General features: G+C 31.0%; 1 protein-coding gene across 1 annotated transcript in view; it reads left to right on the top strand.

Annotated features, from left to right (window-relative positions):
* Positions 1 to 7,718: 7,718 nt before the first annotated feature.
* LOC145304015 (uncharacterized) overlaps positions 7,719 to 18,194 on the top strand; it is a 60,159-nt gene continuing 49,683 nt past the window's right edge. The window contains exon 1 of the mRNA XM_080145768.1: positions 7,719 to 7,809. Coding sequence (XP_080001894.1) covers positions 7,758 to 7,809 — 52 coding nt within the window. The 5' untranslated portion in view covers positions 7,719 to 7,757. The remainder of the gene's footprint in view (positions 7,810 to 18,194) is intronic.

The raw sequence follows: 18,194 nt of genomic DNA on the forward strand, positions 1-18,194 counted from the left end.
GAGACTTCAACGTAACATAAAGAGTTATCGTAATTATCGTCTAGACTTTAACAAACAAAAACATTTAAAGTGCCACTAGAGGCCTCTAGGGGCGTAGCCGCTAGTTTCTAATAAAACTCTTACTATTTTGATATTATTACTAATGTATTTTGTCGATATATTATGCTAATAAATAGCAACACAAAGTCTAACTTGTATGATGATATAAATTGTCAACTTTAAAATTATACTTAAGAGCATAAGGTTAATTTTAAATTATGTGAAAAAAAGCGTTTTTGGATGGGGACATAAATTCGAGAAAAAAAATATATATTTTAGGATTTGTGTATATAAATGTCTATATAATAGTATCAGTAAAAGTACCACTGAACCACTATGGAGCTCATTAACAGTAAAGTTTACAATAGGTACAGGGGAGGTTTATAACTATTTTTGGGGATGGTACCCCCACCCTCCTAAGAGAAATCACCCTTGGAAAAACCTTCCAAAAGGCATCTAGGGCAGTTTTAAAAATTTGGTATAGCTTATATACCCCCCAAAAAAATCTAAAAACTGTCTGAGACCAATGATAATCTTCCTTAAAATTATATATCTAATAGTCGATCTGTTTTCAAGATTTTAATTGATAGCATATTTACATCCACACAACATTTTTAGATTATAGAATGACTGTCTTTTTCTTTTAAAGTGATGAGAGATTTTTATGAGGAAAAAACATTTAAAAATGCAGTTAGGATAAAAATAGCAGGGATCTAAAGGTATAAGACAATGTCTAATACACAAAATTACCCCTTCTATAGCGTAAAATTAGGGGGTTGGAACGATTGTACACTCAACTTAATAAACCAACCAATCAAAATTCACTAAAGTTCCCAAAGTTGTAAAGGCGACAAATAAAAAAACGTTATTATAAAACTTTGGGGAATAGTGTAATAAACAGCTTATTGTCCCCTCTCTGTCTGATAAGTAGAATCTGCTGTAATAAAAGGCTAAAAGAATATCTATAATTGTCAAAATTAAATCTTGTTTGATGTTTGAGACGAACAATAATGTAATCGTTATCAACAAGGAAAGAAATTTATATTATTAAATCTTTCTAAATAATTAACTTTTAATAATCTTTAAAATGATGCTTATAAATCTTTAAGACTATACAATCATTTTGGAAAATCTATTTGCCTCTAACTTTTTGGCTAGTCATAAATCTACTTTATGTCAGAATCAAAATGTGACATTTTTTATTCCTTTGTTGAATGCAATATACAGAAAGACTTTTACATCAATATTTTGATTGGGAAAAATATAAACTTAAAGTGGTTTATCTTCAGATAAAATATCACTCCATCTTTGTAACTAACTAATCATTGGGTCTTTTATTAGGGATGATGTTCATGACCAACGATTATTTGGTATAATCTCTCTAAAGAGTCATTAATAGAACCCCCAATCCCCCCCCCCCCCCACAAAAAAAGAATAAATAAAAAAAATTTTTCAACTTTAAATAAAGGTTGTCAAGCCAGGAATGTAAAAAGATAAGACAATTGACAATAAATTAAAGTATATCCCCAATGTTAATACACTAAATTACCCCTTCTTTATATTACAGTTAGTGGTTGAAACGTTTGGTAACTCAACTCATTTAACCAACCAAAAATCAAAAGTCCCCTCAGTTTTTAATCTAACGAATAAGAAACATTTGTTATAAAACTTTGGGGAATATTGTAATAAACAGCCCATTGTCTCCCCTCTCTCTCTCTGGTGTCAAGCCCTGTGAGGATCTTTAGCTCTTCGTACGTGGCTCTTATAATCCCTTCCTAACCTAAAATAAGACCAGTTAAATATATTGTTTCTTAAAAGCTTTTGTGTGTTCTACTTTCAGTTGAAGGTAAATTGCCGATTATTTAAACACAATAAAAAATATGTTTCAATGAAAGAGGAAAAGAGAAATAAAATGTCATATGACAATAATTTATAAACACACACACACAGTATTTGCACATGATTTTGCTAGGGATGGGGGCGTGAAGCGCCTCGAAAATTTGTACATGGCAATAAAATTGTATGACATATGTTTTGAAATTATGATACCATAGCTAATTAATAGCTACAGTTTTTGGACAAAGATATCATTTTCTTTAATCTTGTCATGTTCTGACATAGCAGCAGTTGAAAACCTAAGAATAAAATCTTTAATTTAAGGGATAAGACAATAACACGAAAAATTGATATGATAGTAACTCAATTATAGTAACAAAATTACCCTTTTTGTAGACTAAAATAATTTGTTGGAAAATTTCGAAAAATACCAATAAAAATTAGATACTAAAACCCAAAGTTCTTGAGCCATCAAATAAGATAAAATTTTGGGTACCATTGCAAAATTGAATGGATATGTACTGACTAATATCATTTAAATAGATAGTTCGTAATGATAGCTTTTTAATACAATTACTTAGTATAATCATATATACTATTCCTTTTACGGTCTTTATATAAAGGTATAAGCTATAGAGAAAGTAAAAACTTGAAGGATAGATAAATAGATTGATAGAGAGAGAGAGAGAGAGAGAGAGAGAGAGAGAGAGAGAGAGAGAGAGAGAGAGAGAGAGAGAGAGAGAGAGAGAGAGAGAGAGAGAGAGAGATAGAGATAGAACGAGAGAACGAGAAAAAGAGATAGAGAGAGAAACAAATACTTCTATAACTTTTATCTTTTTTATACATGAGATTGAAATATGGACCTTTCGCACAAAAAAAAACATTAAAATTAAAATCAAATATATTAATAGTTTTAAGCAGAGAGGGAGGGAATATTATGCTGCCTATTACACTAGTCCCCAAAGTTTTTAATAGAGTTTTCATATTCGTTGGCTTTACAACCTTGGGCACTTTTATTAAACTTTATTTGGTTGGTTCAATTGATGGAGTGTCGAAGCGTTTCTACCACTAATTGCGATCTAAAGAAGAGGGTAATGTTGTGTATTTTCATTGGGCATGTTCATCAATTTATCGGCTATTGCATTGTCTTATCCCTTAATATCCCTAAGTTTTAATAGTATCAGTTATCTATCTATTATCTAATTTAAAAGGTATTATTAGATTCCACGAAATAAAACTTCTCTTTATATAGTGACCGTAACTATTAGAGGGTATTTTTCAAAACAGCAATATTTTTTTCAATTGCCTTTAGTATAGATGTATAACCAGACAACTACCTGGATTCCCAGTCGGTGTCCCTTTTCGTCTGCTAGCAAATTGCTTTCTGCTCTTTTTAAGCGACTTGGCTGTGTTAATATTCCTGACGCTATTGGTTGATTTTCAAAGACCAAATTGAAAGTCGGCACAGGGTCCTCGGGAATGGGGACATACAGTTATTTAACCCCCTCCCATTAAAATGTGTTTAACTCATTTTAAAATATGTATTTCTTTATTATGCTTGACATTTTTCAATAAAAAAGTTATCCTTGTAAAAAAGTTACAGGATCTTTGTCTTTCTGTCTGTACCGAAGGATCTTTATAACTGCTAAACAGATATGGTTCTCCTTTAAAGTGAAGCATCTTATATGTGAAAAGGTTGGGAGGAACCTCTACTCCCCTCCCCCCGCAACAAAAGAAAACGTCATAACAACGAATCACCATACTTTTTAAAAGAGTTTTCTAAGCTTATTTTGTAATTTCTGATATAATTTGCTATTTTAAAATTGGCGAAAATACTTGAACATAATTCAAGAATTATAGTCTTTCCTTTTTTCAATTTATAGTAAAATTATCTAACTGTGCAGTCGATGGGATTTATATGATAATTTTCAGGCAGGTAGGGGACATTGGACTCTAAATTTCACTGGTACCCAAAGTTTTATAACAATAGTATCTTGTTGGTTTGCTTTGAAAAAAACTTTTAATTGTGTAGAAATATGAAAACTTTTTGTTCTATTTTTCAGAAGGGGTAATTTTGTTTATCCTGGGTATGTATATCAATTAATCGTGTTCATTGTCTTATCTCTCAAAATCCCTGTATATTTTTTTAGTTTGTAAATAACAAGGATGATAACATCATTGAAAGTAAAACGCAACACCCCATTATATGGACTATTTAATAGTCTTCATGTGATGTGATTTTATTTTAGACTAGAGTTTGCTGAAAGAGCAAGATGCCTAAAATGGACATACTTACATTTTGAGACATAATTATAGTGATTCTACGCCTATAACCTGCAATAAAATGGAGACTAGTGTTATAACGCTTTCGTAACAATTATACCATATCGTTACAGTAATCTAAATGGAATGTTTACAACCGATCTGATGAATCTATGATGTTTATATTTAAAAACAAAAAACCGGACAGTATGTAAGCCTTACAAATGATGGATGGATAAACGGATGGAAATATCCTAATTCAATAGTTACAGGATGTCTAAATGTCTATGTTTATAGCGAAGGATTTCGCTAACCTCTTCATAAACCGATATTGTTCTCCTTTGCAGTGAACTTTCTTATATGACTTTGGTAGAGGGTATATTTTTTTAAAATTTAACGTCAAAAGTTGAGGGTCGATTTCTTTTTCCGCTAAGTGCCCCCAAGAGACTTCTAGGGGCGTAGCCACTAGTAAATAGATAGATGGATAAATACTATATAGCTATTGAATTGAATATGGGAAATAAAATGATAATTGTATTTTGATATCAATTGTCTATTTGCGGTTTGGGTTAGTTTGGTTCTGTTATATTATTATTGAAATTTTAAGGGATAAGACAATGAACGATAAATTGGTTTACATCCCCAATGATTATTAACTGAATTACACCTGGTGTTGTATATAAATATTTTTGACAGTAATAGTTTTGAAACAGCAAAAGAGTCCGGGCCGACAAAACTTGAAATAATTTTATGACTTTTAATTCATTATTCATGAAAAAAAATATGTAATTTCAGTATGGCTCAGAACCGTTTCTAATCCATTGGATATTAATATGTTTCTTAGCAATACTGGAATAACAAAGGCAAGGGTTATCCATCCATCTAACCTTTATGTCTATAATATTAAATATGTTTATCTTTCTATTAATAAACTTATCCTGAAGCTTTCCCTCATAGTTCATAATGAGCACCTAACTCCCCCCACCCCCTTATTATTTTCTACTTTTATAACCCTGCGGGCCTAATCTTTACCTAATATAACCAAACCTTACCTAAAGTTATATACAAACGAAAAACTAACCTCTAATATCAATTTATTACAAAATAAGGAGGGGGGTTTGTGCTCGACAGTGCACTTTTAGGGAAATTGTCCTTATTGATTTTCTATTTTTATACGTTCCTTTAATTTATCTACCCATCCTTTTGTAGCCATCTTTTCCGCTAGTTAAAAATAACATGAATCTTTTAGATAATTTTTTTTTAAATAAAGAATCATTGTAACAGGCCCTCTAACCGCTAAACCCATATGTTTCTTTTTACAATGCATCTTCTCATAGGTCCTAACAAGGTTTATCAATATTTGGGAAGGGTTCCACCACTCCCCCAAGAGATATAGCCCTTAGACAAAAATGACCCCCCTATTAAAGTAATTGTGCCCAAACTTTTTAACCAATAAGTTAGACCTATATAAGGGGTAATTTAGTAAATCATAATCGATGGGAACATTATTTTATTGTCCATTGTCCTATCATCCCGTGGTATACTCAGACTGTACACTTAAAACAATAAAGCTACTTTAGGAATAAAGCATAAAGAACACGAAATATATTATTTAACATTATCAAGCATAAAAATCAATTAAAACTATCCTTATGTCTTCTTTTTTCAATTTATATAGCTATTAATTAACCGTTTTTTGGTTGAATCAAATCAGCTGGGTAAATGAATGGATCACTAAGAGATAGTGTTTTGTATTTTGTAAAAGTAATTTTCTTTTTTGTGTGTTTAAACTCAAAAATATCGTTGTACGATGTACTGATATGGCTTTATAGTGAAGCTTTGTGTAGGTCCCGTCGTGTTTTAAACGCTAATTTAGGGATAGTACCTTAACCCCCCCCCCCTTGAAAAAAATCCTAGAAAAATCTCCACCCCTCTATTTTTTAAAAACTAAATTGTATAAATAAATATGGTTTACGTGAATATTGTTAGAGATTCCTGCATATTTTGATGAATTTTTTCCCAGCTGGCTAAATATAACGCCCCTTCCTCCATCCACTTTATGACCTATGGAGGACTTTATCAATATTTGAGGACTATATTAGCAACCTAAATTTAAGACAATAATTGCCCTGTCACAATATCCACGTTTTCTATGTCCATTATTAAAAGGTTACGACCCCATTCCATTCCCCCGTAATGCAAATTCATTAATGTACCTAACTGAAAAACTGATTCTGTAATCAAAATTGAAAATATAATGAGAAAGCGTATTTAAGTCCACCACAACATTCACAAGCAAAGACAGTGCTTCAATGCAGGGATCTTAAGGGATAAGACAATGGACGATACAATGATATATACTCCCAATTGTGATAAACAAAATTATCCCTTCTGTTTATTAAGATTATTAGTGATAAAGTTATTATGATTTACCAGCGGTTTCGCCCCTAGCCTCTCTGAGGGATGGGGGGGGGGGGTTTGGGGGGGGAGGGGTAGTCTAACCCACTATTTTAATTTTAGTTTTAAAAAGAAAAAGAATTTTTTTTTTGGGGGGGGGGATTTTTCGTTTTTTTGGGGGGTTGGGGGTGTCCCACCCCTTAAGAAAATAGTTATAAACCTTCCCGGGACATATGAGAAGCTACCCTGTAAAGGAGAACCCGATCGGTTCAGCGGTTAGCGAGATCCTTTGCAAAAAACAAACAGACAGACAGACAAACAGAAGGACAGACAGACAAACAGACATACAGACAGACATCGTTCTACTTTGTATTATAGATTATATTCCCTCAAAGTTTCTTAGTGAACTAATGAAAGTATTTTTATAACAATTTTGAGTACCATTGTAATTTACAGACCAATATTCCCTCCCATCCTAGGTGTAAGTAAATCAAGGATGACAGCACTTATTAAAGCGAAGCTCAAGTCACAATGGTGAATGAACATCATAAATCTTCATATTGACTAAATAAGAATTTCTGTTTAAATTTTTTTTTTAAATCTTTAATAATTTAATGAATATGTAAAAAAAATAATAGAAAAGTTAATATGAACATTAAATTATAGAGTTGCTAAAAATGTCTAGCCTTCGAGTCCTTCAAGCTCAAAAAGAACATTTATAACTTTTTAAAGCTTTTCTTTAACTAATCAAATGTCACTTATTTCGTATATAAAACTCCTTGGGCTTAAATATTCAACTTCCATAATATTAGTGTCCAAAATTTTCAACCAATAATTTTAATTTATAGAAGGAGTTATTTTGTGATAAATATAAATTTATCATCCATTGTCTTATTCAGTTATTTTGTGACATTTATGTTTGTGTTACTTTGTTATCCTAAAATTGACCCCCCACCCCCTATTCCTCCTTTTTGCCTTTTATCTTTTTTACCTCATTTTTAAAATCCATTTGGGGCTTTACAATCCATTACTTAACCTAACCTAACAAAACAAAAGCACCAAAAAATCCACTTTCATTTGGAAGAGGGAATATTATCATCCTTGTTTCAACAAAATTAAACACGCACGTCTGAGCATATACACGTCTATGTCTTTTAAATCAACTCATAATTTGATTTTAATTTCAGATTTGAGACACCTAGCGACTAAATAATTGATTAAAAATGTTGAGATTAAATCTTGCGTCCATCCTGGTGCCTCTTCTATTTATTCAAGGTAAGAACAACAAGGATAGGTAACTGGACAAAGTGTCTTAAAATTAACCATGTGACGTCATAGAAATGAGTATCTCTTTTTTATCGGTTTTCTTTCCAACTTCTCCTTTCATCTCCCTCATTTTTATGACGTCACATGGCTGATTTTTTAGACACTTCCTACATTTTCTAGTATTGCTTCGAAACAGAATAATATCCACTGGATTATATTAGGTTTTAAGCCATACTAAAAATTCATATGTAGCATCGTATAACAGAAGTTTTTCCTTAAAAAAATAAACAAAACTCATGAAAATAATACTAGTATAGTGTTAATCTTTTAATTTTAATGTCCGTAGAATGCTGTTTATAATACGATGCGACAAAAAAAACTTTTAATTCATATGTAAAGCAGGGAGGTAGATGACATTGAACTTAAAATTACACAGGTATCCAAATTTTCATAACAACATTATTACATTTTTGGCTCCATAATTTTGGGGAGGTTTGTGGAACTTTGAATATTTTTTTACCTAGAGAAGGGGTAAGACAATGTAAGATATAAATTATATGTATAGATTTAGTCCAATGCTTCATACTTCCCTGGGGCGATTTCTTTTGGTAGGGTGAACCATATCGGTCAACAAGATTTTAAGATTTTGACAGACAGATACAAATATAAACTATTAAACATTCTGTTACTTTTATATAAATATACTCACACATACACACACACACACACACACACACACAAACCCTTAATGAGTGTTTAATGTAAAGTTAAACAAATTGCTATTGGGATAATAGTGGATAAATGCTAATTATGTAAATTCTAAAGTGTGCAATCACATCCCCTATAGTTGATCATAATCATTATATAAAAGTAACAGGATGTTTGTCTGTACTTAAGGATCTTGCTAACAGTTTCGCCAAAATGGTTCTCCTTTACAGTGTAACTTATTATAGGTCTTGGGAAGGTTTATAAATATTTTTTGGGGAGGTTATTACCAACCTCCAAAGAGAAATCACCCCTACCCGACCCTAATTATAGAAAACTTTTGCTTTAAAAAATATGTATATATTGATATGATTCTTAATAGCCTAATATAGAAAAATTGTGATATTTTTGCGTTAATTGAAAATAATATTGAAACGGTTATGATAGCCCACAAAATTCAGAAGAAAAAATTTAGATTTCAAAGTTAGGATTTCGTCTGAAGGGCTTTTATGTTAAAATATGTAAGATTAACTGTATATGTATGGCTTTTTAGTGAAGATTTAACTTTTTTGTTGAAAATTAAATTAATTTGAAAATAAATGCCAGCGTCTTTTGCTACCAAACGGTTTTTTTTCTGGCGTGCAGGGCTACCCAGTTCCCAATATAACCTAACCTTATTTGAACTTAAGTAATAAAAAAATTAAAAGATCTTCCTTTCCTCCCTTATTTCAAATATATTTTGTCTAATGACTTAAAGAAAAACTGATTTTATGGGCTAGGCATTATGTTTGCTAATGATATTGATCATTTATTTATCATGTAATTTCTTAGGAAAAGAGACATTTACTGTAATTAATTTTTTTCAAATTGTATTATTTTTTGATGGTTTTGAGGATTAGGGGATTTTTTGATTATAATCATTAGGGATGTATATCAAATTACCGTTAATTGTCTTATCATTTTAGGTGTCTTTTATAAGATTTAGCCCAAAAGTTTGAGGCAAATTATTTTTTTCTTCAGTTAACATATGCCTGTCCCTTGCCTATTTCTAAATATGGAATAGTTATTGGTTATTACATAATATGATAATGCTTTATAAACATGTTATTCATTACTGCTGGATAATATTACCAATTATGTTTTTATAATAACGTACAATTCAATTTGTAGCGAAGTTTTTATTTAGCCCATACATATTTTGTATTATAAAGTAACAAGATATCTATATGTCTGTCTGTATCGAAGGATCTCGGTAACTGCTGAACCGATATGGTTCTTCTTTACATTGCAGCTTCTCAAAGATCTATGGAAGGTATGTGTATAATTATTTTATGGGAGGGGCAGGGGTCGACTTTCCCCAACAAACCCCTATATTGCCTCTAGGGGCGTAGCTGTTAGTTTGTCTTATAAATCTAGTAGAATACAGTATAAAATTAGCTAAAATTCAGTCAACATCGTTTTGTAATAAAAATTCGTATTGGTCAGGGGAATCAACAAACAAAAATAAGAAATCGCAGTAATGTAAGACAGACAGACAGACAGACTAAGTAAGTTATGGAGTAGTTACTTCAAAAACATTATATAAAAAAAACTAGATATAAAATTAAACAGTTTTGAAAGAACACTTTAGCATTATGCATCTCAATTAGTCCATTGAGCCGCCACTATAAGCTACAATAGGCATTAGTTTCCAGGGAGGGCGGGGATATTAGGATATTAATTAAACTAGTACCCAACGTTTTCTTATTCGTTGACTTAACTACTTTGAGGACTTTAACGAATTTTAATTCGTTGGTTTATTAAGTTGAGTGTCCAAACGTTTCAACCAATAATTGTAATCTACAAAATGAGTAATTTGGTGTATTATCATTGGATATGTACATCAATTTATCGGCCATTGTCTTATCCCTTTAGATCCCTAATAAGTAACTATATATACCTACATTCTTTGAAAGCTACATAATAATATTATAAATTAGTCAATCTAGCCACCGCCGCTATAAAAACAGCATTTGTTAAATAAAAGAAAATTTATTTTACAAGCTATATAAAGCAACTTTTCTTTATAATAGTTTTGAAGATGAATGTCCTTGTTGTCTTAATTTTGAAAATTTTTCATTTTTCGGTATTTTAAAAACATAAATTTGAAAGCTAACTCACAACCAACAATTAATCAAAGAACTTTTACAAACATGTTAATCATAGATTTTTAAGAAAATCACATATTAGATGCTTGCTATATAGTAACGTAGTTTTTTTAAGCGAAGCTTTTCTATAATAAGGGTCTGTCCGTCCGTCCGTAAATTTAGGCATGTTAGAATTTCCCCCACGATTTTAAACTTTGCAAGATGATTCCTGTGGTAGTTAGGTACGATTCAGAAAGTGTGGCAACTCTATAATAGTTGCCAGAATGTCCGTATGTCCATTTTAAACATTTAGAACGTTTGGACACCTCTAGCTTGCCCGATTCGATTAGGATTCAATAAAAGGTTTTGTCCAACTAATGAGAGAAAGTGTTTAAACAAAATCGGAGACAAGTATAATGAACAGTCTTTTATTAACTCATAAAGATACTGGATCAAATTTATTTGAAAATTTCCGTTACTTCGCTTGCTTGCTCTAAGTATAGTAAATAAAGCCATATAAGTAAATTTGATAAATATCAAGAATTAATATTTATTATTAATAACTAGCAATAAGCATCATAATTAGCTGTGCTATCACTTACCAACGAATTACTGTTTAGTATGACCGTAATTATCAGAATAGCCAGAAAACAAATTTGTCTATAGGAAATTTTGAACTTTAATTAATTGATTGGTTCATTAAGTCAAGTTTACAAACATTGCAACCAAAGGGGTAATTTGCAGACGGGGTAATTTTGTGTATCATCTTTGGTAAGGTACATTGATTCTTATCCCTTTTAGACCCCTGAATAATAAAACACGAAAAGATAATCATTTGTCACAAGAGCATTAAATATATCAGCATTTATTAGAAGGTTGAGATAAACTCTCTCAAAATAGTGTAAAACCTTACCTTTACTGTAAAGTAGCACCATATTCATCACAAAGTGAGATCCTTCGGTACAGACAAAAAGGTTTAAAAGTTGGATGGAGGGGGGGGGGGGTATTAAGTAAAGTCCATTTAAATCTTAGCGTTATGGACAGACATACAGACAAAGTAAATTATAGAGTAGATGTTTAATTATAAATTGGAGTTTCATATTCTAGATTCAGCAGTCTAACTTTAATAGCTGCTGAGTAATAACAGAAGACAATGTTACCAATAAATTTGTCAGCTACGAAATCGTATTAATTCTATTGGAATGGTTTCAGACTATTTTTTGTTTTTCCTAACCCTTTATATGAAGAGCTACTAGATGCTAGGGGTGCAGTCATTAGTGTAATAAAATAATGTCCAACATTCCACAGTAATGCACATAATAACGAATTGCTTTTCATTTTTTTATGTCCAAATTTTTAAAAGCGAAGCTTTCTTTAATTAGGGTCGGTCCATACATACGTAACGGATAGCTCTTTTCTTTAATTTGCGCATGTTACAATTGTCATCTCGATTTCAAACTTTGAATGATGATTCCTGCGACAGTTAGGTAAGAATTAGAAAGCGTTGCAACTCAATAATCATTATCAAAACGTCTGTACGTCCAATTTAAACATACCGAATATTAACTCTTTTGACAGCTATTTTTTTATTTTCCTATTCATCTGATTTTTTGAAAAATAATTCCTAGGACAACAAGGTTACTCTAGATGTTCTAATGTACGTTTGTCCTACCGTCTGATTTTAGAGATTCACTTTAATTGGAGATTGACATCCTTGTTAAATTAATGTCCTAATGCATATTTAGAAATAAATAAATAGCTTTTTGCAAAATTTAAAATTGATGGTTTTTTAATTATTGTCAAAGGCATTTTCTCATAAATAATCATATTTCTTTCTCCAGGTAAGGAGGGGGCAATTGACTTAAAATTATTACCCCCAAAGTTTTTGGACTTGATGTGCCATTTGTTGAAAGGATTTTGATGGGGTTGTCCATACTTTTCCAACTATAAATTTACTAATATCTATTATAGGCCATATTTTTGTTTATGACAAATAGGGGTACATACATACATCGTTCATTGTCCTATCCCCTTAGATCCCTGAAGACTCATGAAAGAACTAACATAATTTAAACAAATTTTTGCCCAATGATAATAAACAAAATTAACCTTTCTGTAGATTTAAATTGTTTGGTGAATAGTTTGGACACTACTAGATAATAAACCAAACAATTAAGATTTGAAAAAAGTACCTCAAGTTTTTAAGCCAACGAATGAGCGAATTTCAAGAAAAAAATCACTAATACTAAAATTAAGGGATGTAGAATATTATGACAGGGAAAAAATTGTCGTCAATTTAGGTTGCAATTTACCCTCGCATTTATTGGTCAGGCCGTTTGACCAGTAGGAAGGGAGGGGATAGGGTTGGGGATGGGGGAGATCGCTATTTTAGCCCGCTACAGAGTTCACTAATTTAAAGATCCAAGTAATAATAAATCCATTCTAAAATATTTTAATTATTATCTAAGCCTCCATTAATTATTATAAATAATATTTATTGCTAACGTGACTTGGCTCATACACATAGTTAATATGTCAATACAAAAGACAAATTAATTTTAGACAAAATTATACATTTTTGTGTTAAGTTGCTTAGAATATTATTTTTTTACACTTTTAAAGATTATCTGAATCAGTATTAGATGGTCTTGATGTGAATTTTATTTTCAAAAAAGCTTCAAACATCTTTCTTAAATAACGGCTGAGAAAATCACTCTTTTTCTATTGATTTCCCATGTTGTATTAGACAGATGGACGAACAACATGAGTTATAGTGTAGGTTCTCAAAAACTATTGTATAATGTTAAAACAATGACTTAAAGCCATGGCAGAATTTGCAAATTAAACTTGTACCCAAAGTTTTATAAACATATTCCATTGGTTGACTCATAAACATTGGGTACTTTTATTAATCTCGATTGGTTGGTTCAAACTAAAATTGTTCAAAGTTTTCAACCAATGATTTTGATTAAAGTAGTGTTTTACATCATTTAGGAATTACATAAATTTATAGTCCATTGTCTTATCCATTAACATCCCTGCCTAGAAGTCTAGAGTACATATATAGTGTATAGGCAATACGTGATGCTAGGGTCAATTTGGGGTTTCAGAGATGTTTCAATAGAAGAAAAATATCGATTGTTTCAAATACTCATTTTGGTAGATGGATCTTTTTTTGGGGAAAATAATGGTTGTAAAATATTAAACTTGATTTTGTCTTTCCTATCCTGTTAAAATTATTGGCTGGAAAAATTGGACACTTCTTGTTTGGGGTCAACTAATCAAAATTCAAGAATAGTTATTTCTCGCATCGTATTATAAACAGCTTTCTGTGGATATACAAATGTACAATTAAAAGATTAAACCAGTTTTTTTAGTCCCGAGATGCTGCGTTTCTTTTTTTAATTCTGACAAATTAACTAGTAGGCAAAGAAAGAAACATTGAATTTTAATTTGAGGAAAAGCTAGATTGATCTGTCCTTAATCTTTTATTCATATTCAATTTTTTTTGTTTATATATGAATATTTAATATCTGTATTATAATACTGTTATTATTATTATTTGTTATGTGTGTCATAAAATAAATATCTATCTATCTATCTATCTATAAAGGAAAAATAGTTTTTCGTTGCGTAATATATGTCTATATATACCTAATAACAATTAGTGTACAGATAGAATAAACAAGCAATAGCACTTACAAAGTTTCTGACACTCTGGTATAAACAAACAGGGAAGGGGATTCTTCAAACTCTCCTATCATAATATCGTTCTTCTTTATAGTGTAGCTTTTCATTGGGGGAGGATACCACTACCCTCTCAAGATAAATAGCCCCTACCCACTTATAAAATCTAAAATTCAAAGTGACCCTAGAGGTTTCTTGGATTGCAGCTTCTAGATTTGCATAAGATATTATTCCGAATTAAGTTCAATATTGATCAATTTGTATAAGTTTTTTTAATCATGACTGACAAACTAACTGACCAAGTAAATTATACAGAGGAAATATAACATTAAAATTCAGTCATATCCTACTATATAAAGAAGTAAGGCTTTTTTATAATTTGTGAATAGCTTCAGATTTTGATAACCACTGAATCAATTGAGTTCTCAATTTTATGGAAGCTTCTTATAGGCCCTGTGATGGTTTTAAGCTATTTAATTCTTATGTCTAAGTTTGGTTTTAGGCTATTTTCCTACTTTATTTACTCCTTCGAATATATAGCTCCTAAAGACTAGGAGCACAACTGCTAGTATCTTAAATAGAAGCCAAGAAAATTATGTTTAAACTAAAATGCTTTATACTTCAAAGTATAGAGTAGCTTCGCTACTTAATAGAAGGGAAAGGTTACTAGGTATTAAAATGTAATAGATAAGGCAAATTTATTTTTTCCCCAATATCTATCCATGCGTCTAAATGCATTCTCAGTAAGTTGGGTATAAGATTACTTTAATCAACTATTCATTTATTTATATCTTCTAAGAATTGTAGTACTTATTGTTTATAATTTTTATAACAGTATAAAAGGCTTGGAATCATGGAAAGAAAACGAAGTAGCGGATTTCGTCGTATTTTCACAATAGCTTTTCTCATATTTCTAGCCCCAGCGGGGACAACTTCCTTACCCAGCGGGGCAATCATTAACATTTACAAAACCTAACCTAACCTAGAATAACTTCTTTTCATCTGCCAAGGCTTTTCTTATTAACATGGTACTTTGATGATGACATTTTAGGAATAGCGGAATAGAGATGATTTTTTGTTTGAATAGACTAATTTTAACCTAATTATCAGGATTTAAAAAAGCCAAAAGGAAAAGAAATAGGTCTCTAAATTATGCTGGTCCCAAAGTTTTGTAAAAATTTCATCTCCTTCATTGGCAACCATTGTGGACTGTTAGAAAATCCTGATTGGTTGGTTCAAAGAAACTAGCTACTTTTCAATCAGTAATTTCAATCTAAGTAAGGGTTAATTTTGTTAATCATTATTGTAGGTGAACGTTAATTTATCGTCCATTGTCTTATATCTTCTTAAGGGATATCATACCTTCAGGGGATGTAAAAGAGGAAGGTTTCATGCTTATCGATGAGAATTTGAATAATGGTAGGGGGGGGGGGAATAAAGATTAATTCAAACGCCTGTGTCCTCTCCCTCTCTGTTTTCAACCAACAAATTGGGCATTCATTATTGTATTGAGTTTTGAATAGAATTAGACATTAATCATATATCTCCACGAATATAAAAGGATAGGACAATGGCCGATTAATTGATGTACATCCCGAAGGATTATACACAAATTATCCCTTCTGTAGATTACAATTAGTGATTGAAACTTGTGACCACTAAATTTGATGAAACAACAAATCAAAATTCACTGGGGTCCCACACGTTGTTAAGTCAACGAAGAAGAAAACGTTAACATAAAACTTTGGGGACCAGAGTTATAAACAGCTCATTGTCCCATCTCTCTCTCTCTGCATTAATCATATATCTTACAATTAGTGTTTTCACAAACTGACAAAAATTTCCATTGCTTTAAATGCTTTCTAGAGTCGTAGCTGCATTTTAAAAAAGTTCTAAGGTCTAATGGATTCCTAATCGTTTAACATTAAATTTATTGTTAATTGATCGATTTTGAAATTTAATAATTGGATTAAATAGTATTTTGATATTTGTTAATTAAAGAATAATTTTCAGTACATTCAATAAATACAGGGATCTTAATGGATAAGACAATAAAAGTTAAGTTATGTACATCTTCAATAATCAAAATTACCCTTTCTGTTGTTTTAATTATGGGTTGAAAAGTTTGGACATAACAATCATTAAGATTTTTTAATCTTCTCTATTATAGGGAAACTTCACATAGATTCTGGGATGGTTTTAAGCTATTTTTTAAAAAAGATACAAGTAATGGTAGGGTTTTTGGCTATTTCTGCCAGTATCTTCCCCTTCCCAAACAGAGTCCCAAGATGCTAGGGACTCAGCCATTAGAGTTTTAAAAAGTACTATTTACTAAAAATATAAAAATATTTTAAAAACTCAACTTTTAGAATCAGTATCTAGGTAGTTATTTGCCAGTGTACTTTTTAAAATTGTGTACATTCTCAGTGTACAGGGTCCCCGTGATCGTTAAACGGATATTTTCCTAATTACCCACATATAAACATATAATATTCTATCTTGATATATACAATCTACGTACAATAGACTACAATTTATAGATAACAAAGATTTTGTATTAAGACTTGTACAGATTTTGTGTTGTACAGTCAAAAAATTGAGATCGCCCATATGAACATATTTTTATTAATTATACAGCGTATATATTGTACAATTGACTAATGTTTAAGATTGCTCAGATTATGCTTTAAAAATTGTACAGCCTTTGTGTACAAAATGTATTCATATATTGTAAAAAGTCTTTTGAGGTCTGTTTAATTAGGTATCAATAAACCTATTAATGGTTATAACATAATAAACATATTAGTATTATAATTGAATATTTACTTAGAAATAATACTCTATAATTTATTATGTCCATTTATAAGATTTATTTGTGTAAAAGAGTAATAAATGATACAACAGGTTTACTTAATTGGCAACTATTAAAAAAGCTATTTTAGTCCGAAATGATTTAATATGAGTGATTGGCAGTTTCCCTTAATTTTAAAATAAATTGATATAAAGGGGTGGGGGGGAATGAGGTAGTTCTTCGATTGTTTGTTTATTACTTTAGGGAAAGTTTTATTGGGTAATAACGAGCCCCGCAAGGTAATGGCACCGCAGAAATAGGCTCTGCAGGGTTAGTTACCCCGCATGGGTTAGGCATAGAGAAAAATCGCTACCTTGAATCGACAGCCACTTTGAATGGAATCACCAACTGATTTTTTAACTCTATGGCAGAAATAAACACATTTTGATAAAATAACGATCTCCCCCATCCCTGTCCTTTACCCCATCCCCGCCCCTCCTACTGGACAAACGGTTCATCCAATAAAAATGAAGGCAAATTGCAACCTAAATTTTTATCCTGTCATAATATCCACGTATATTCTACATCCATTAAATCAATTAAGCATAATATTTACAATAGTTTGTTACTGAGTAAAAAAGGATCCTTAAAATTCGTCAATTAATTAAGTACCAATATTTATTTTTATGTTTAAGAACGTCAATTCATTTAAGAAACATTTTAGTTGCCAATGAGAAAGTACAATAAAAATATATGAATAAGTTTCGAAAATAAGGATGATATGTAAAAGAGGGACATGTCTTGGCAAGTTAGCAGGAATAATGGTTCAAGTAATTCAGCCAGTCATAGCAATAACAAATATGACAATATCCATAAAAGCGTTTAAATTGATTAAAAGTTGATTATAGAGATGTGGACGGACGGACTGACTTGTCCTAAGAGAAGAAAAGCTTCGGTAAACAAATTTTGGGAATTGTCGGTTTTGTGACAACGCCTCTTAAGGGTCGTTTTCGTAACTTCACACTAGCTTTTCTCCTATTTCTAGCCCCAGCTGCGGGACAATCATCAACATTTACCTAACCTAA

This window comes from Acartia tonsa, chromosome 13 (assembly GCF_053477335.1).
Source record: "Acartia tonsa isolate MP-2025a chromosome 13, ASM5347733v1, whole genome shotgun sequence".
Classification (NCBI taxonomy): Eukaryota; Metazoa; Arthropoda; class Copepoda; order Calanoida; family Acartiidae; genus Acartia; species Acartia tonsa.